At 43.9% G+C, this 20,595-nt stretch overlaps 1 protein-coding gene across 2 annotated transcripts; it reads right to left on the bottom strand.

Annotated features, from left to right (window-relative positions):
- Positions 1–973: 973 nt before the first annotated feature.
- Positions 974–19,988, bottom strand: JPT1 (Jupiter microtubule associated homolog 1). Of its 2 annotated transcripts, XM_073588029.1 has the most exons (6): positions 19,851–19,988; positions 15,642–15,793; positions 12,034–12,116; positions 2,097–2,293; positions 1,422–1,440; positions 974–1,305 (listed from the first exon to the last, which is right to left on the bottom strand). In XM_073588029.1, the coding sequence occupies exons 1-6, from the start codon at positions 19,904–19,906 to the stop codon at positions 1,291–1,293; spliced, it is 522 nt and encodes a 173-aa protein (XP_073444130.1). In that variant the 5' UTR covers positions 19,907–19,988; the 3' UTR covers positions 974–1,290. The 2 variants fall into 2 exon arrangements, with proteins under 2 accessions (XP_073444130.1, XP_073444131.1); XM_073588030.1 differs by lacking the exon at positions 2,097–2,293.
- Positions 19,989–20,595: the final 607 nt, after the last annotated feature.

Here is a 20,595-nt window from a genome sequence, read left to right as displayed (position 1 = left end):
TGGCCAGGTTCCCTTTAACATAGCCACCACTGTAGCAGATAACAGAAAACTGACTGCACATTAAGAACCAGTCTGAACAGGTGCATACCAAAAACAGATTACATATCAAAATGAGGAAATGATTGCACTCAAGTTGCATTAAGGCATGTCAATATGAAATACATAGTGTGAATAGCGCAATTGCTTTTGAAATTTAGGAAAAACAGACTAGTTCTTGGTGCTGTCAATTTCTGTAATTTGCATGCTAGCTTTGACTGAGCACTCTGCCCTTCACCATGCTGTGGTTTTAATTACATCCAATCACATTTGGTTCCAACCTTCCTATAAATACAGGCTTTACCAAGTTATTAGCCATAGGCAAGTGTTCACACTAGGCAGTCAGGTTCCCATTCAATGAGATCACCTTGACGTTTGTGAATGGGCTCATTTTTGGGCCAATTTTTCTGCTAAGCATCTCATGTGGTTTTCCCAAGTTTCAAAAGCCATTACACTATTCACACTCCATGTAAAACACATGGACATGCCTTAATGCAACCATTTCCTCATTTTGATATGTATTCACCACTGGCTGTCCATTTATATTTCAAGGGTAACAAAGGCATTTTCCTTTTCTACTACACTGATTTTATACTTCTAGATTAAAAGCCAGGTTTTACTTCTCACCTTGCTACTATACACTAGAATGTGAATTTTGGTAATCAGATGTTGATCAGGGCCACTGGCCCATTGTTGGTCTCTTCCTAGTGGGGCGGACTAGCAGGTTTTAGACATGTGGAACAATTCAGGGATGTGTCACTTGCCAGAGTGCAACTGTTAACATAAATCCTAGTGATAAACCCTTTAACATTGCTGGACTAGCCCAGTAGCAAAGCAGCTCACTGTATGGACTCTGTACAAGGAGCCTGGTGGGGGCAAGAACTAATAGAATCAGTACTTGAGCCACCTTGAACAAACCAGAACCAACACTTGCTGATTAAAGATGGAAAACATTTAAATTTTTTATTATGTGAAACATAAACAAAACAAACATTGCTACTAGAAATACAAGTTCATGCCTCTTCCAGTAGTTCCAGGAGAATGGGAAGATACACAACCATTTGTACAAAAGTCAGGACAAAGTGCTTTAAACCAAGGAAAGATGTACAGTCATACATGAGAAAAAAAAAAAGTGCCAGAGTGGTTATTGAATTGCTCAGCCCAGGACCAGACTGGACTTTCCTCCAGGAGGGTTTCTTCTGCTGGGTACAGCTACAGGGGCAGCTGGTTGTGCAGGTTCTCCTGAAGCCTCTTTCACAGGTTCCATTTCTGAAAGAAAAAAAAAAAATTGGTGGCATTATAGATTCTAGGATTAGCAGGATAGGTTTTAAGATAAATGCCAGAATCCACACAATGAGGCCAAGCATAGAGTGCATTATACTCACCAGGTACTTCAGCTTCTCCCTAGAAGAGAGCACATTTAAAATTAGAAGTTGTTTGAGAAACATTGCAATGCATCCTATGCCTTCTAAAAGGGCTGGGCAAACATTTGAAGTGTGGTCCTGTTGCCACCAACTTCCTACAGAAAGTCTTAGAGAAGTTTTGATAATCTTGGAACTACAGCATGAAAACTAGTCTTGCCATTCTACATGGGCAACCTTACTGGTTTGTGCATATTCTGCAATAGCTTGTTTTTCAAATAGTTTTAAATATTTTAATTGGGTGGAAAGACAAGGGTGGGTTGGATATGGGGGAAAGGAAGAGAGGACAGAACTTAGAAAGCCATTACAAAACAGACCTGTTGGTCAAAAGCAAAATTAAAACTACATATAAAAGTTTTATACAAACATTTTTCATGTTAGAGAACATCCTTAGAAAGAAGTAAATCGGTTTCAATTCTATTACTTTATCAAAAGACTTAGGAGGCTTAACTGGTTTGGAACTGTTCATTCCACACTTTCCACTTTAGAATATTTGTTTATTCTGTTATTGTTAACAGCAAATCTCCACTCTGTTATTGTGGGTGTGGATTTTTTCTAATATGTCAGCAAACTTAGGTGAGGTTTGTTTTTTCCCCACCAAAAAGCAATCTTGTTTTTTATTACTAGAAAAATATATACCTTATGGTGGGCGAAACATCCTCCATATCCAAGGAAAGCAGGGCTCTTTGTGGAGCGATAGCGAAATCTTTTTCAAATGTGTTGATGTGCTTTGTTGCCTCCAGCCAAAGGGCTTTTACCTTAGGGCAACTCCAGAACAGATGGTATATACTCGTGTATAAGTCGACCTGTGTATAAGTCGACCCCCCTAATTTTACCTAAAAAAAAAAAAAACTGGGAAAATTGTATTGACTCACGTATAAGTCGAGGGTGGGAAATGCAGCCTTCGTGGGAGACAACTTATGACAGGCTAACAAGCCTTTCACTTTATTGTTTTTTTAATACAGTATTTCATAACCTCATAGCAGGCTCCGTACGGGCCGTGCTAGAGGGAAACCCAGCCACCCACCTCACCTCTTTTCAGCACGCAGCTGCGTATGAGAATCAGAGCAGGGAGGGGGTGGGGGTGGGAGTGCAGGACAGAGGAATTGAAAGTTAGAGCTGCAGAGCCGGAGGGGGAGGCGGACCAGAGCGGCCAATTGCATTTCTCCTAAGTTCTCTGACTGGTGATTCACCAGTCAGAGAGAAAGCTTCAGCGCTGCAGAGCTGAGGGGGAGGCGGCCCAGAGCGGCCAATTACATTCGTCATACCTTCTGACTGGTGATTCACCAGTCAGAGAAAACTACAGCTCTGCAGAGCCGGTGGGGGAGGCGGGCCGAACCGCGGCTACTCAGACATGGCGCCGGAGCAACGCGGAGGACATCGCTGTGTGCTGGCCGGACTGCCGCGTCCCCGCAACACCTCCTGAAAAGTTTGACTTAAAAACTTGCGTTTAAGTCGAGGGGAGGGGGGGGGGGGGGGGGGGGGGGTCTTTTTCAGCCCATTTTTGGGCTGAAAAAACTCGACTTATACAGTACCCTTTTGACCACATTCCCTCCAACATAGCAGGGAGTGGTCTTTATTTATGTGAGCGAGTCTTGTAGGTGTGTAATACCACCTGCATAGTATTTTGAAATAAGACTCTTGCAAAGTGGCAGAAATAGTAGACTGATAAGTGTATTTTGTAGTGATGTCCCATTGTTCCACAGAGTTATGTACTGTAATTCATTTTCCTACCTTCTCATATATTGATTTTTATTGGCAACAGTAGCTTTAGTAAACGTTTTGTATAAGTTGTTCAGACTCCACATTGAGTCCTTATGGATATTATCCAGTAGCAGGCTTAATTTGTAATAATTTACTGTATGGTTATTAATTAATTTTTTGATATGTTCCTTAGCCATAAGGAAGGGTATTAGATCACTGTAAGCCAAAGCAAATTTTTGTCTTAACTCACTATATAACAATCCCTGAGCTCGTAAACAAATCACCTACTATTTTTAATCTTTTCTGACCAACTGGGCAGGAGTGGGACATTATAAATTTGACAAAAGACAATGGAACCTTTACTTGTTCAGCTTGGTTAAGTTCAAGTCTGGTCGGCTGAGCAGTTGTTTCCATGCCTTAAGGTGGCATTGAAGATAGGGTGGGATGAACAAATTTTGGGTTTATGTATCTACAGAAAGAATCTTTGGCATTACCCATGTAACCTTCGTTCTCCAAGGCTACCCAAGCTGGAATATTATCCTCATAAAACCAGGATCTGCTCAACTTAATGAGTGAGGCATGATAGTAGGCTTGAAGATTGGGCAGACCCATTCCTCTAATAAGCTTGTGTTTACAAAGAATGTCAGCTGAGATTCTGGCCCTCTTATTGCACCAAACAAAAGAATTCAGTTTTTGCAATCTCTGTAACGTTTGGAAAGGGATGTTGACGTGAAGTGTCCTAAAGACAAAGCAATTTAGGCAAGATAAATGTTTTGATTGTCACTCTGCCAAACAGATAAATCAAATTTGGAGAAATAAGCAAGATCTGACTCTGTTTTTGAAATTTTGTCCAGATTAGTTCTGACGATTGTGTAGATATGGTTCAATGATTATACCAAGGTATTCAATACAGTTGGTCTTCAAAACCAAGTTTGGACATTTGCTTCAATTTGGAGATTTCTGTCTCATTCATATTAATAGCCATGAATTTTGATTTTTCAGGGTTTATTTTGAGATGCGATATTTTGTAGGATCTGTCTAATTCTCCTATTAATGTTTTGAATGAATTTTGTGGATTGGTTAGAGTAAATAACAGATCATCCGCATATAGGCCTACTTTATGTTCAGCACTTTGAGATGCTATACCTCTAATTTCTACAAAAGACCCCATAGAAAAAACAAAGTATAAGGGACAGGGGGCACCCCTGTCTGGTACCATTGGTAATGCCGAAGGGGTCCGACTATTAGCCAAAGTTCTTGCAGTGGGATTTGAGTAGAGTGCGAAAATGGAAGATGGATTTTTGTTGAAACCAAAAATGTATTCAGAGTGGCCTGTAGGTAAGGCCAACTAAAGGTACTGTCACACTTAGCGATGTACCAGCGATCCCAACCAGCGATATGACGCGGTCAGGATTGCTGGTACATCACTAAGTGGTCACTAGTGAGCTGCCACACAGGCAAATCTCACCAGCGACATCGCTGGGGACAGGGGTCGCTACTTACCTGTCACACTAGGCGATCCTGCGTCCTCCTGCCCGGCTCCACAGGAAGCTGACGAGAAACAGTCCAGGATGTTCTCATGCGATCAGCGATAACCAGCGGGGGAGCCGGTCGTAGGCAAGTATCAGACAGCGATACAGCTATAATGTCACAAGTTATAGCGATATCGCTTAGTGTGACAGTACCTTAACTCTGTCAAAGGCCTTTTTGGCATCCAATGTTAAAGTCTGAAGTTTCATTTTTTGGCTTAAAGGAATTAAATTTAACACCCTCCTCGTGCCATCGGATGCCTGTCGGCCTTCGGTGAATCCTATCTGATCAGTTGATAAAAGATTGGAAATAATTTTTTGGATTCGATCTGCCAATATTTTGGCATAGATTTTGGAATCACTATTAGGGAAATGGGGTGATAATTATGGGCTTTCCCTGGGTCTTTAGCTTTGGGAATCATTGTGATAACTGCTTCTTGCATTTCTTTGGGGAAGGAATTTAGTTGGCGGCCAAATTGAACACAAACTAGATGAGGTGACAGGACCTTAGAAAATTGTTTGTAGTAATCATTGGATAGTCCATCAGGGGCTTTATGATTTTTTAATTTGTTAATGGTACTAGTTACTTCCAATTCAGAGAATGGCACATTTATTAATTCCAAGTCTGATGAGTTAACCTTGGGGGGGGGATGGATTTTGTCCATGAATGTGTTTATCATTGGAATGTCAATTTTGGGATAATCAGATCTTTCATTTAGGTTGTACAGGTTACAGTAAAATTCTGCAAAGGTCTTGACAATGTCTTTGCGGTGAATGACTTTTTGACCCGAGTGGGATATGAGAAAGTTAATTTTCTTTATGCGTTTTTAGCTTTATCATGTTTTTGGTGGGTTTGTTGATGGATGTATACGTTTTAGCCCTAGAGGCTCTGATTATTGCATCTTCCTCCTGTAGAGTTTCTCCACCCAGCCTGCGTCTAAGTTCCAAGATTTCCAAATGAATATCATTCGAGGGAACTCTTAATTCATTTTATTCTCTCCTTTAAATATTTGTTTTTGTAAATTCTGAATTTGCTCTATTTTTCCTCCTGAACCTAGATGCAAGCTGAATGAGGACTCCCCTAACAACCACCTTGTGGGTACTCCAAAGAGTAAAATTGTTTACCTCTTCCTTTGTGTTTTCAGCAATTTAGGGTTTTATCTAATTCTTTTTTTATGCTCTTGGATTTTAAACATGGGGTTACATTCGCAGAGTGGATTGGAGAATCCAGTGCCATCTCAACCAGGACTGGACAGTGATCAAAGAGATTTATGTAGGATTTCAAATTTTTTTGCTTTACTCAAAGAAAAGATATTGGAGAGTATGCGATCTATTCTCGACGAGGTCAAGTGTGCATTAGAATAGTGAGTATTCGATTGAGGAGGTGTTGAGACACCTGAAGATATCGAAGTATTCATTGTTTATTAGCCAGTTTTTTAGATTCTGAGCTTTATGGCGGACCGAAGATGACGAGTCCATCTGAGGGTCTGGCGTTATGAATGAGTCACCGGAGGAAAAAACAAAAATGCAAGCCAAGTCCAGAAAACTGGAGAGGTTGGTAGCTAGCGGATTGCAGACCCCTGATCCTATTCACAACAACTAACAGTAGCTGTGGAGCATTCCTATGGTGGTCCTAGATGCCTCTTCACAGCCAGAGAACTAAATAAGCCTAAAGAAAGGGGAAATCTAAACTGCCCCAGAGCAGACCCCAAAGCAATAGACAGCCCCCAACATGTATTGTCAGTGAAAACAGATGAAAACACAGACAGGAAGACAGAGCAAACGATGGGGCCCAACTAACTAGAGAGGAAAGGACAGAAAAGATGCTGGCTGCAATCTGCAAAAACCCTACCAAAAATATCCCAACTCGTCTGATAGGAAAAACGGCCCTGAAGTCACTAGACTTCAAAATCCCTATATCAGCACTCCGATATATTCTGAAGACAGAGCAAAAGAGATTTAACCGATCAGAGACAAAAATGGAAATTCAGCAAAGCAGACAATCTCATGGAACAATAACAGCAAAACTTAGCTTTAGACGACAGGAACTGAACTGGAGGCCAGCGCTCACAGCAGAGAAATCACCAGCAACCCTACAGGGCGTCAGTTGCCTTATATTCACTCAAGATTCCGGATGTCTAATCGCAATCCACCTGTTCAGGTGACAGGTCTCTCCCATCCAAATCAGTTTCACCAGCAGAGGAGTTCATCGGACATCAAAGGTGAACGAGATAATGAGCTCAGTCTGGCACCATGTTGAAATCTGCCAAAATCAAATCACGAGACCCAATTTTTTTGTTTGGAAACACGATAGGATTCTTATTGGGTGTGTAAAGATTGACCAGGGTAAACATTTATGCTACCTTTGAGGATATGGAATCTGCCCAATTCATCTGCAATCTCCTCTGATTTTAAATGGGACGTTGCCACTCACTATTGTTAGTACTCCTGCTTTCCTAGAGTGGAGGGATATGAATACGTGTGGATATTTATTGTGTTGAAACACTGGATGCTTCTCCTTAGCCAATTTCACCTCCTGCAAACAAACTATATCAGGTTTTAGATGGTTTATCCCTCTCCAAATATATCATCTCTTGTTTGGACTATTCAGTCTGTTTACATTACAAGAACTGAGTATCCCATAAAACAGTCAAAACAAAGGTTAACAGAAAATACAAATAGAAACTAGTCAAACTTAGACTTTTGTAGTTATAAACTACTGGTTTTCTTGGAGGACTTTGTGCAAGGCAAAGTCTCACCTAGGTCAGGGTACCAAATAAGTTTATGGCATAGGACCAGAGAAAAGACTTCAGGGTTTTTGAGACCAAAGGTGGTTGTCTCAGTCTTGGTCTTGAAATTCTGGTTCGTTATCCAGAAATCTTAGGAATTGAGACCCTCCTGCGGGGTGAAGATTAGATCATCAGATTCAAAAGGTAAAAGACAATTAGTTTTGTTGGAAATCCCCATTTATAGATTATGCGTCGTTCTTTTAATTTAGATGTAATGTCCTTAAATTCTTTCCTGGAGTCCATCGTGGCCCTTGAAAAATCTGCAAAGATTTTTAAATTTCCATATGATCAGGCAAGGAGCTCTTCTCTCTAGCTGCTCTGAGGACTCTCCTTTGTTCTGAAGAAATGGACCATTGTGTCCCTAGGTTTCTCTGGGGCCACTTTTGGCTTATGAAGTCTGTGAATTCTATCTAATTTAAGGTCAAGCTCTGTCAAATTTGGAACCAGTTTCTTGAATAAATCTGACTTTAGGGAGTTCCTGTGTCACAGATTCAGGAATTCCTCTAATTTTAAGGTTACTTCTGCTTCTGTCTTCCAGGTCAGTGATTTTATTTTTCCAACATCAGTATCTTGGCCTGGAGACAAGAGCTCTGCTTGGAGGAGAAAGTTGTATTTTTCAACCTTAGAAATCCTGTCCATTTCCCCCCCCCATTCTTTGGTTTATAGCCGCACAAGTTTTTCAGAGTTCTATCATGTTTTTCAAATCCAATTCTTACCGACTCATTGAAAGTCAAAAAACACGCTAGCAAGGAAGCCTTCAGTGACCACTGTATTAGATGTGAGGTGGGATTTCAAGTCTGGGGGTGAAAGTCAAAACTTTGAGTTCTTTCTCCATGGTGTTTTTTTGCTGCCCGTTTCTTGGTGGTTTGATTAGGAGAGTAATTTTCCAAGAACTCAGAGTCACTAATATGAGGGGTTTATGCATCTCTTTTCCTTTTTCCATTTTGGATCTTTTGAGAGACTTAGTATCCATGTCATCTGGATGGTTTTTGTATTTCTCTATTATTTCCCCTTTAGGGTGGATGCAAAGGTAGGAATTTTTGAGGGTGAAAGTTCTTAGGCTCCTGTTTACCCCTTTATTGTATTGTGGGCGTTGGTTTGTCCACTTACGTTCTTGTTTGTCTGGTCTCAGTGGTGACCTACATCTAACTGGACTCTGCAAATTAGAAAGGTCTATGGATTTTGAATGTCTGTATTGGTAGGACTTATTAGTTTTCCTGTTAGGTGTGCTCATTTTGTTATCGTGCAGGTTATCTTAGGCAATTTCAATGACGTCTCATTTGCGGTGTGAAACACTCCTGAGATCCAATGGAGTCTTAGTTGCGTTTGGAATCTCTCCTGTGATCTGGCAGCATCTCAAATGTGTCTGGAATCTCTCCTGCAATCCAACAGAGTCTCAATTGCGTTTGGTATCTCTCCTGCAATCCAATGGCATCCAAGTTGCATTTGAAATCTCCTGCGATCCAACAGTGTCACAATTGCGACCTCAAAGCCGCGATTAACGCCAGGAAGTCACAGAACCCTCCCAGAGGCAAATAAAGGGGTTGCTAGTTTCTATGTGGAATCCCACTTCCTGCATGTACTTTCACTAGGCCCAGATTCTGATGTGAGGAAACTTCAGATTTCTTCTGTTTATAAGTCCAAAAATTGACTGAAAAGGTGCCCAAAGTGGTCCCAAAGCATTCCTGTGGTCATCAGGAGCAAAAAGATTGGCCTCTTGTAGCTTTAAAGTTGCTTTTGGTGAAGTCCTCACTGGAGCTATAAACCCCTGCTGCTTACATGGCAGAAGTTCAGGCCACACGTCTGCAATAGCTTGTAAACTAGTGTATGACCATCCAAATATGCATCTCATACTACAGCCCCTTCCCTCAAAAAAAAAAAAAAAAAAAAAAAAAGAAGAGTTGGCAGGCTATTGAGTAGTACTTTAAGTCCAACATTGATGAACCATATATGAGATAAATCAATAAGATCAGTGGGAGGCAACACAAACCCAGCAGTCCAGTGTATTACTCTGTACACTACTTAAATTCAGTTGCTGCCAGAGCCAAACTTAAGAGGGAAAAAGAGGTCATTAGGATCAACCCTCCCAAGCCACCTATATGGGTATGCAGGTCAACTTCATGGCAAAGATTAGTGTGGTTGTAGCTACCAGTACAGCAGATGAAACTGTCCCATTACAAAAACATATGCTGCCCTTGAAATGCCACAGTCTGGAGAAACCCGCTGCACATACGTCTCTGCAGGTGAGCAGTGGGTGTCTGGATGCATAGTGGGCATGGGATTTCTTGAGATCTCATCCACCATGCTGTCACAGCTGGCTGCTGCAGGTTTGACACTGCATAACTATGCAGGAATCCAACAATTGTCTGCACAAACCCTTAGTGCTGTTAGCTCTGCTGTACTGCTCCCCCACTGCCTGCAAGATCAATAAAAGCATTGTGAAGGATACCTGCACATCAGAACTGATCTGCCATTACAAGGAGTCTTAAGGGCCTGTCACACTAATCGATATCGCTAGCAATATCGCTATAACGTCACTGGTTTGTGATGTTATAGCGATATCGCTATGTCTGATATTTACCTCTGACCGCTCCCCCGCTGGTTATTGCTGATTGTGCGATAACCTCCTGGACTATTTCTCGTCGTCAGCTTCCTGCTGGGCTTCCTGTGGAGAGACGAGCGTGGACGCGGGCGGGTGGACGGACGTCAGGATCACCTAGTGTGACAGGTAAGTAGCAACCCCTGCTATGTCGCTGGTGAGATCTGCCTGTGTGGCAGCTCACTAGCGACCACTTAGCGATGCACCAGCGATCCTGACCGCGTCATATCACTGGTCAGGATCACTGGTACATTGCTAAGTGTGACAGTACCTTTACTGGTTTCACTGCAGTCATTACATGTCTCACACTGTTGACTCCTTTTATTTAAAATGCCCCCTGAAGGCAAATTCTCATGTAGATCAGTGTCCTGCCCATAGGCCAAGATCATTTATAAACAAGAAAACATGGCTCTCTGGAACAAGCCATATCACACAAAGGCATCATGTTATTCAGCTTCCAATGACGTGCATGCCAGTATAAATAGCTTTAGGGAATGGCAGTAGGATCAGTCCTCCTAAGGAGTTTTCTGAAAACACCCATCTACAGGCAGTTAAGGAGGTCAAAGGACTGCTTTACTGAAACTCCCTGTGTTCAGTGCCAAGTCCCTGTTCCTTGTGTCCATTTGGCTGCAGTGGAGACATTGCTGTGGACCCAGTAAGCTCAGCAGCTCTGCCCACTTGGCTCTCCAGTTGCAAGCAGTTTGTGACATGAATTCAGCACTGCAGTCAAACACCAGGTGCAGCGGTGGAGACTTACAAAAAACACAACAAACCCCCTTATCCCTGTAAGCCATCAGGCACCAATACACTGACATAACTGAGAAGGAATCATGTATAACCCAGATTATAGGAAGTGACAAATCAAGGAAGAATGCATCATCCACATCAGCAGGAGATGAGATCACAGGACTAGTCAGATCCTTCCTGGTGGAGTATGCATGGCAAAGCAGGTCACCTGCAGCCATTACAGACAGCTCAGTGTTACAAGGACTTGGCCTCTGATACATATCCAGATAAGCCACAGCAACCTCACAACCCATGCTTGAAGTCACTATTAAGGTGCATGATTTACATATGGAATCAGTGGCATCTTTTAAGGGAACTGGCTTTAAAAAAAAGAAAAATCTGGCACATTGATCTGTAAAGGAACATTTACACTTTACTGTAGACACCAATTTCACTTATCTTGCCAATACTCATTCATGATCTTGAACAGGCAGTAGATCACTGGATGAATGATAAACACTTGTTCATCAGGTGAAGGTTTTTGTGCAGCATCCTGTGTAATCAGGACTTTGCTGACAACTATGGCAGCCCATGTGATCTAGTGTAGATGCTCAGTTGCAGTGTGAATTAGCTTTGATCTGCTTGTGTACACCATCAGTGACAGCTTCCTGATCAGCAGTCATTGCGCCAATGGTCAGTCTCTAAACTGACCTTCATTTGGGGGACTTTTACCATAGCTAGTATGTGTGGCCATACAGACCCCCAGTGCCACATTGTTAGGGTTAGCTTTATCTACATCTAAGAGGCATCACTCTTATTGGGGACTATGCTTTATACAGCCAGACCGCTACATAAATGTAAAATCTATGCTCACTTGTTGGTTTAATATGAGATTTTGGACAGTTTGACCACAAAGTTTAGAAGCCCTGGATAAAGCAGATTGTTGGCACGAGTGGCCAGGATAAGTGGGATCAGATAAAGTCAACATGCCTGATGTCTGCACAAGCCACCCCAACTGATGTTACAATTTTACAAGGAGATGTGAGGCAACCAAAGAATTGAGTTATATCAGCTGAACCTTACACCATCACATGGAGACAGTGACAGTTCTTTAGCAGCTACTCCCTTAAAGTATAAATTGAGCAATTTGTCACCCTGCTAGGGTCAAGATTAAGACCTGGCCAACATTGTCATACCGGAGACTTATTCTGGAATTCTCTTCTACTAACCATGTAGTCTGTGGCATCACTGTATTCATCCTGTGCACACGTTACGTGTGGCTCATCCCCACATGCGGCACTTTCTGAAGCTCCTAGAAGACAGGACATCTTTATCATACATAGCAAGTCTCAATTTGTCACCCAGATAAATATTGGAGGCAAGGAGTTTATGAAAACTGTTTTGATGCACATCACTCAGGAAACCATAAGCCAAGCTGAACTTTAACCAGCAGTATTGTACAGTTTCCATAAGCTTACTCCTAGTTGCAAGTGTCAGGGTAGGGAATGAGATTTATTCACTTCCAAGAAAAATTACATGAACTCCTTGTTTACTGCAAAATACATCAATTATGCTTGAATTTTACCTTTAACCCCTTCATGACCCAGCCTATTTTGACCTTAGTGACCTGGCCATTTTTTGCAATTCTGACCAGTGTCCATTTATGAGGTAATAACTCTGGAACGCTTCAACGGATCCCACTGATTCGGAGATTGTTTTTTCGTGACATATTGTACTTCGTGTTAGTGGTAAATTTAGGTTGATTTTTCACAAATGCAAAAATTAAATTTAGAAAATTTTGAATTTATTCTGTTAAACCAGAGAGTTATGTGACAAAGTGGTTACTAAATAACATTTCCCACATGTCTACTTTACATCAGCACAATTTTGGAAACAAATTTTTTGGTTAGGAAGTTAAGGGTTAAAAGTTAACCAGCAATCTCATTTTTACAACACTTTTTTAGGGATCACCTCACATTTGATGTCACTTTGAGGGGTCTATATGGCAGAATGGCATCACTTTTGGGTATTCTAAAAGCTGCACCCCTCAAGCTACATTCAAGAAGATTAACCCTTCAGGTGTTCACAGGAACTAAAGCAATGTGAAAAGAAAAAAAAAAATGGACATTTTAATTTTTACAACAAATATTCTTTTAGCATCAGTTTCTCATTTTCATCTGGGCAACAGGATAATATGGATCCTAAAATTTGTTGGGCAATTTCTCCTGAGTACACCGATACCTCATATGTGGTCATAACCCACTGTTTGGGTGCATGGCAGGGTCCGGAAGGGAAGGAGCGCCATTTGACTGGAAAATTAGCTCCAATCGTTATCGGACACCATGTTGCGTTAGGAGAGTCCCTGTGTGCCTAAACAGTGAAATCCCCCCCCCCCCCCCCCACAAGTGACACCATTTTGGAAACTAGACCCCCCCAAGGAACTTATCTAGATGTGTTGTGAGCAGATGAGTGGGGGGGGGGGGGGGGGTCGGATCACGGTCTCCAGCCATGTCCGATGCTACTGCAGCATCGGCCATGGCTGGATTGTAATATCTCATCAATTTTCATTGATGAAATATAACAGCTAATCAGAGCGATAGTAATAAGTGAAACAGCCAGAGCAATCGTAGCCACGTGGGGGCGAAGCCATGCCCCCTGTGGTGAAGAACACAGCCCCGTGCATCTGCAGGTCGGGTGACCTTTCAGTGACCCCAGTCACCCAACCCGCAGGGGGGGCTTTAAAGTCATGACGCTACATAGGCGTCATGGGTCGTTTTGGCATGACTTTTCATGTTGCCTATGTGGAGTCAGAGGTCATGAAGGGGATACAGTGTTAAGAAAGTTACTTTTAATCCTAAACAACTTGTGGTTTTCTACAATTGATACTGATGACCTATCCCAACTATGTTACCAGTATTAAATTAGACAGGGTGGAGATGTAGGACCTGGCAATGCCACCAGTCAGTGGTGTGGTGCTGGATCTCTAGGTTTGTGCCAAATTTCAGTAGCTGCTCCCCCTAGTGATAAGTGGAAATGCCAAACTTTTTAAAATTTCATATTTTACAAAGTTAAAAACAAATGATATTTAAGAAAAAGTAAATATTAATTCCTCAGTTTTTCAATTGCTGAAAAAATTTTTTGGATGGCACCTTCCCTTTAAAATGGAAAGCCCTTTTAGTGCATTCCCAGAAAGAAACCAAGGAACTGTACAATGCAGTGTTTTAAGAAGAACTGCTACAGGATTGCCATTTTAGAAGAAACATCCATAAGTATCCACATTATAGGTAGATATGGTGCAAGTGATTCAATATGATTTATCAAAGCATCAGCAATTCTGGAGCATTCACAGGAGATCAATTATGTAGATCAGACACTTCTGCATTAGACTAGGCTCTTGAGCAGGCTTGCCACAAGCAAAGCAAGATGTCAAAATCAGGGCTGTGGAGTCGGAGTCGGAGTTCATTTTGGTGGAGTCGGAATAAAATGGACCGACTCCTAAAATATATAATAAATTGGGTACAGTAATTCAATGCAGGATGTGCTGAATATTTTTTCATAGGAGTTTGGGAAGTTATGAAATGTCCTATAAATGGCTGTTCTATTCCTGATCTAAGGCTACATTCACACAGCGTTTTTCCTGCGTTTTTTGAGGATACGTTTTTCAGCTGCAAAAGCTGATCATCTTTTTAAAAAACTGCATCACCTGAAAGGTTTTTGAGCTCATAGATAATGTTTTCAATAGCAAAAGCAGATTAGAAATCTGCTCTATCCATCCATATCGTATCTGTACCAAAAAGAATGAAAACCGGGTAGTACACCAATATATATTCTGATCTAAATATCTTGATTATTGGATCATAAAAATGATTAAATGTCTGATGCTCACATTGTACTACAATAAATTTTTCACTTAAATATAAGCAATATGTGTGGGAGTCGGAGTCGTGGAGTCGGAGTAAGGGAAATTGAGGAGTTGGAGTCGCAGGTTTGGCTTACCGACTCCACAGCCCTGGTCAAAATCATGGATTACTTGTAATATATAGGAATAGACCATGGTGTCATTGTCATACAGCACCTCCTCGTCACAGAAAGGGGCCCACACCATTAAGACTGGAGGTAGTCTTCACGAGATACCATTGCCTTTGATAACTTTTCCCCATTACACATCTTACCATCTCCAGTCCTGTAGCAGCAAACTAAATGGAATTGGTCAGCAGGATTTCACCTCCCAAAACTATGTACATGTAGTTTCCAGACAAAATACAGCAATACCTTTGCATAGAAAGTCCACTCCTGTGTTATGGGGAAATCAGCATTCAAATTGCTAAGTAAATGTCTATGGTAGATCTGAAGCCTCTGCCACTCCAGCTCTACTCCACACCCAGGACCACCATCTCCACCTCCTGCTTAACCAAGTCTGCCGTTTAAGTTCAGACAGAAGCCAGTGGTTGGTAATAAAGCTGGAGTGCCAGGCTTATGATCTGCCGTAGCTCTTCAGCCTCATTTGTATCTCAATTTAGACACCGATTCTCAGTGAGGACCAGACTGGCCATCTGAAAGGTATTGCTGGACTTGATTTCTATACAGATTTAGCCCTTTCTGAAACAACTGGGAGGAAAAGTTTGGACAGATTCCCTTTAAGGAATTCTGGGACGTGTTCCTAAATGCCAAATATTAAACATTTCCACCCTTCATACCATTACATTCATTATGCAGATAAGGGTGGCATAAATTCCAGGACGCATATAGTCAGTTCACCTGGAAGTCTGCTACTGCCACCAACAGCCATCTAATATATGCGACATTAAGCAAGGTGAGGTACACAGGAATAATTTACCGGGCTCAGAAGCGCAGGATGTAGGTGCCGGCTCATTGTCTGGTATGCCAAATATGTTGGAAGCCATCTTGTGTCGTCTGGCAGGTTGTTGCTGCTTTGAAGCTTCAACACCAAAAGAAAAACTGGAGCCACCACCAGGAGGTCTCAGGACCCTGGAATAAAGATTTACTGGGATAAGCCAAATAGTGATGTGAAGTCATTGGACCCACAAAAGCAGGTTTTTACTCGTTAAGAGGAGTTGTCTAGTGCAGGGTAGTCATCTATCCAAAAGAAAGGAGATACAGTTAGATCAGTGGCCCATAGGGAGGCAGCTGAGCATACCCAAACCCCCAACAGGCCCATAGGGAGGCAGCTGAGCATACCCAAACCCTCCCTCAGCAGGCCCATAGGGAGGCAGTTGAGCATACTCATACCCTCCCTCAGCAGGCCCACAAGGAGGCAGTAGAACAGGTGCACTGCTGTTCTAGTCTAGTGGGGATAACCATGCCCCTTACTGCGTCACCATATTGCCAGTGGTGAGACCTAGACCTCTAGTGACCGTCTCCTGCTGTTTTTTTTTTGTTTTTTGTTTTTTTTAATGTGTGCATGAGATTTCTGAAATCCCAGCTTTTGCTAGTAATGCAAGACAGCTTAGAATTAAAAAAAAAATAAAGAAGATGGGGCAGCATAAATGCAGTGTGTGAACAGCCTTATGTACTGGATTCAATTATCTCATATGTGCTTCAACTGTGTCCAAGAGGGAAAGGTGAATCTCATCTCAGGAGCTTCGGAGACTGCTAGATCACTTGTGTGGTGATTGACAACATTTGGGAGAAGGGGTAAGCACACAACACTGAAGGAAAACCCAGCTGGACCACAGAGCAGTTTTCATATTTGTTGCTTTAGGAGTGACACAGAAGAGAGCAGCAGAGACCATGGAGCTCAGGGATTTGTACAAGTGTCTGGTCCTCCAAAGCAACTCAGTCACCAGCGTTGTTTCCTCACCCATTTGAGAGCAGCATAGTCACTGAACCCAGTGATGTCACTTATTGGGTGCATGTTGTCATTTTGATAAAAAAAAATCCCTGTTCCATCTACTGTAGATCTACCACTTCTGAGTGCTGAGCTCTGTACAGTCCCACACCTACCACAGATTGGCAGCCTTCTTTTGAGCACTGTGCATAGGCAGAAAGCTGTTTATTGTTGGTTGAAGATGGGGTTACATAGAGTTTATAATTACAGAGGACTACATAGCAGCCGGTTTACTAGTTCTAAGCAGTCTGCTGATAAACTACAGCAAGTAGCCCAATAGAGGACAGCACTGGAAACAGGGTTTCTATTACACTGCTCAGATTAGGTGGCAAAGTAAAGTGACAGATTCCCTTAAATAGTGACTCCACTCACCACAGATTGTAGTTAAAGGGATTGTCTACTGTCAGGAAGGTGGGCCTCAAACTGAAATACACTGTTCAGTTCTCAAATATGCAGTCGCTGGGTCCATCAGCTGTTCTGGTCCTGATGTGACCAGGGCTGTGACCAGTGTAGACAGCTCCTCAGTATAGTGAGCCATTAACCTTAGTGACTGGCTAGAGCAGTGGCATGTGGTATTGGCACTACAGCCATAGTCAAAGCACTGGTGCCAGAGCAGTGGCAGGGAGCTGGACCAAAGGAGCGAGGGTTCTATGCATCTTACAGTTTGGAGCCACTTCCCTGAAAAGTCAACCCCTTTAATGTACATTAGCAAACTGGATTTTAGATACAGTTTTAAGAACTACACCAGTCAAAACACAAACCCAGCCCTAAAGGGGGGGCAGTAAAATCCTGAAGTTCGACGTTCCACCCATTAGGCCTCATTCAGATGAGAGGCTTGTTGACAGTTTAGCAGCTATTAAGGCCTCAAATCCCAGCCTGACCCAAACAGCATTGTACACCCCAATAGATGTTAGTTGGGGAGTCAGTGAAACTCACGTTTGGATCGGTCCCTTCATTACAGCCATCTGAGTGCAGCACCAAGTAGACCCTAGTTGGAGTTAATCACTGAAGCCAGAGCCAGACCACAACATGTTGGCCTATGAGGCTGAGATATTCAGGCCAAGGGTACAGCAGGTAGTCCATGCATCATGGTCTGTATGACACCAGTGTGAGTTGTACCTTAACAAGCACCTGATTATTGTATTTGGCAAAATTCACACTCCTTCAGTAGCCCTGAAATAAAAAAAAAAAAACAAAAAAAAAAAAAAAACACACCACACCTTTCCTCCCAATTCCTGTGACTGAATACCCATCCAGATACCAAGTATAGTGAATTACAGATCTGAGGCTAGTCCGTATGAGACATTAGATCATCCATTTACACTCAGTGTGCCAGGACAGTATGTGTAGAGACCCCCTTATTCCTGCCAGACATTAAACCCCTATATAAAGATACCAGACCCCCACGCTATGTAACAGGGACGCAGCCATGCTGGACTAGCGCACATGTGACTACTACATTTCCTTTGTTAAATCTTCCCCGGGAATACAGCAGCTGATCCGCCTCACCCCATATAACTGGGACAGATACAGACTACTCATCGCCTAGTAATTCAGCAGGGGAGGAGGAAGCAGCAAGACCCCGGCTGACAGCAGCACAGAATTCCCAGTGGTAACCCCACCCTGAAAAGAAAATGCAATCCATGACAGATGGAGAGAGTGACAAAGTCCAATTCTGCACATGCAGGATCACAAGGAAACGCCAAGAGTCAGCCTACACTGGGGGTCCTCAGGAAAATCCCACCAGGCTACGGTTTAGGGCAGTGCATGGATAAGATGGCATCTACTGCAGATGTTGGATGCAGCTCATCTCCACATACAGATGTTGGCAAAAAATAAGCAGATGCCACAACAGCTGCAGCAGACTAGTATTTTAGGTCACTATTAGTTGTCAGATTTTTGCACAAGGTGCCCACTATTCTCCCACACACCCCAGCGATGCCAGGGCACCTACTGACATGGAGCCCGCTATGCTCCCACACACCCCAGAGATGCCAGGGTACAGGGCACCTCCTGACATGGAGCCCGCTACTCTCCCACACACCCCAGAGATGCCAGGGTACAGGGCACCTCCTGACATGGAGCCCGCTACTCTCCCACACACCCCAGAGATGCCAGGGTACAGGGCACCTCCTGACATGGAGCCCGCTACTCTCCCACACACCCCAGAGATGCCAGGGTACAGGGCACCTCCTGACATGGAGCCCGCTACTCTCCCACACACCCCAGAGATGCCAGGGTACAGGGCACCTCCTGACATGGAGCCCGCTACTCTCCCACACACCCCAGAGATGCCAGGGTACAGGGCACCTCATGACATGGAGCCCGCTATTCTCCCACACACCTCAGAGATGCCAGGGCACCTCCTGATGTGAATCCCACACACCCCAGGGATGCCAGGGTACCTCCTGATGTGAATCCCACACACCCCAGGGATGCCAGGGTACAGGGCACCTACTGACGTAGGGCACCTACTGATGTGGAGCCCACTATGCTCCCACACACCCCAGCAATGCCAGGGCACCTACTGACATGGAACCCACTATGCTCCCACACACCCCAGGGATGCCAGGGTACAGGGCACCTCCTGACATGGAGCCCACTATTTTTCCACACACCCCAGGGATGCCAGGGTACAGGGCACCTCCTGACATGGAGCCCAATATTTTTCCACACACCCCAGGGATGCCAGGGCACCTCCTGATGTGGAGCCCACTATGCTCCCACACACCCCAGGGATGCCAGGGCACCTCGTGACATGGAGCCCACTATGCTCCCACACACCCCAGGGATGCCAGGGTCCAGGGCACCTCCTGACATGGAGCCCAATATTTTTCCACACACCCCAGGGATGCCAGGGCACCTCCTGATGTGGAGCCCACTATGCTCCCACACACCCCAGGGATGCCAGGGCACCTCGTGACATGGAGCCCACTATGCTCCCACACACCCCAGGGATGCCAGGGTACAGGGCACCTCCTGATCTGCAGGCAGCCTCAGGTACAGGAGTCACATTCCCACAGGACAGCTCGAACACCAGAGAGGACACAGCCCGACAATGCAGATGGAAAGCAATAGATGCTGGTACTTGTAGTACACCCAGGAGTCAATTGCATGCAACAATGATCAGGCGGCTCCACACAGGATAAGCACGGACGTTACCGCAAGCCGCTCGCCCACCGCCCTTGATGTCATTACCTGGAGCTACTGCGGCTTTCGGGATCCAGCCCCTTAAATGTAGAAGTCGTTGTCATTTCGCCTGTCTGCCGGTAGCTGTACTCACAAGGGAAGTGCAACGTTACCGCACTTATATATAGGGTTACGCCCCTGGTGGTGTCTTATTGGTCGCTTCGAACCGTTACTCCTCCTCTGATTGGCTAGCAGCTGTAGTCTGTGTAGACTGTTGGCCGTTACTACCGTCACTCTAGTATCAGCTCCTGATTTCTGCGCATGTGACGTAAAAGTCCCGCCCACTGACATAAAGTCACCAATGAAAGGAGAAGCCGGTCTCTCCTCCGTGCTGTTATTGGCTCGTTAGCCTGTCGATCATTTGTTCATTCTTTCTTTGTGAGTGAATGCTGGTGGCAGTGTGAGGTCACTGGGAGGGAGAGTGGTCCTGCAGGAAGGAGTGGAGAGAATCTGGGTGGGGTGTCTGGATTCCAGCGCATCTGAGTCCTCATAGCAATGCGGTCCATACATACGGCACAGCACAGTGTGACGTGGGGAGGGTGCCGCCGGGTTTAGTAAGGGGATTGCCACATGGCCCCTATTACCTTTAGGGCTCATTAATAAGGGGACGTTCATTTGGACATATGTGCTGCAGAGCTCTGCGTGGGGACATTCCATGGACCGTGCAAGGGGTGAAATCCACGGGAAACCTCCACAGCAGAAATCGTAATGCAGCGGATGTGAAAGGTGTCGTGTGGTCACCAGCGATGTAATC

Source organism: Dendrobates tinctorius, unplaced genomic scaffold (assembly GCF_039654945.1).
Source record: "Dendrobates tinctorius isolate UK_male_01 unplaced genomic scaffold, ASM3965494v1 ptg000103l, whole genome shotgun sequence".
NCBI lineage: Eukaryota > Metazoa > Chordata > Amphibia > Anura > Dendrobatidae > Dendrobates > Dendrobates tinctorius.
Note: the sequence above shows the minus strand (reverse complement) of the source record. Positions and strands in the feature narration are given on the sequence as shown.

Bases quoted from the DNA above. Each gene is read 5' to 3' on its own strand.
- JPT1 (XM_073588029.1), bottom strand. From the start codon at position 19,906: ATGACAACGACTTCTACATTTAAGGGGCTGGATCCCGAAAGCCGCAGT. The intron at 12,117-15,641 runs GTAAATTATTCC...CCTGTCTTCTAG, and splicing joins ATCCTGCGCTTCTGAGCCCG to GAGCTTCAGAAAGTGCCGCA. The intron at 2,294-12,033 runs GTTAGTAGAAGA...TTTTTTTTTTAG, and splicing joins GTGATGCCACAGACTACATG to GTAAAATTAGGGGGGTCGAC.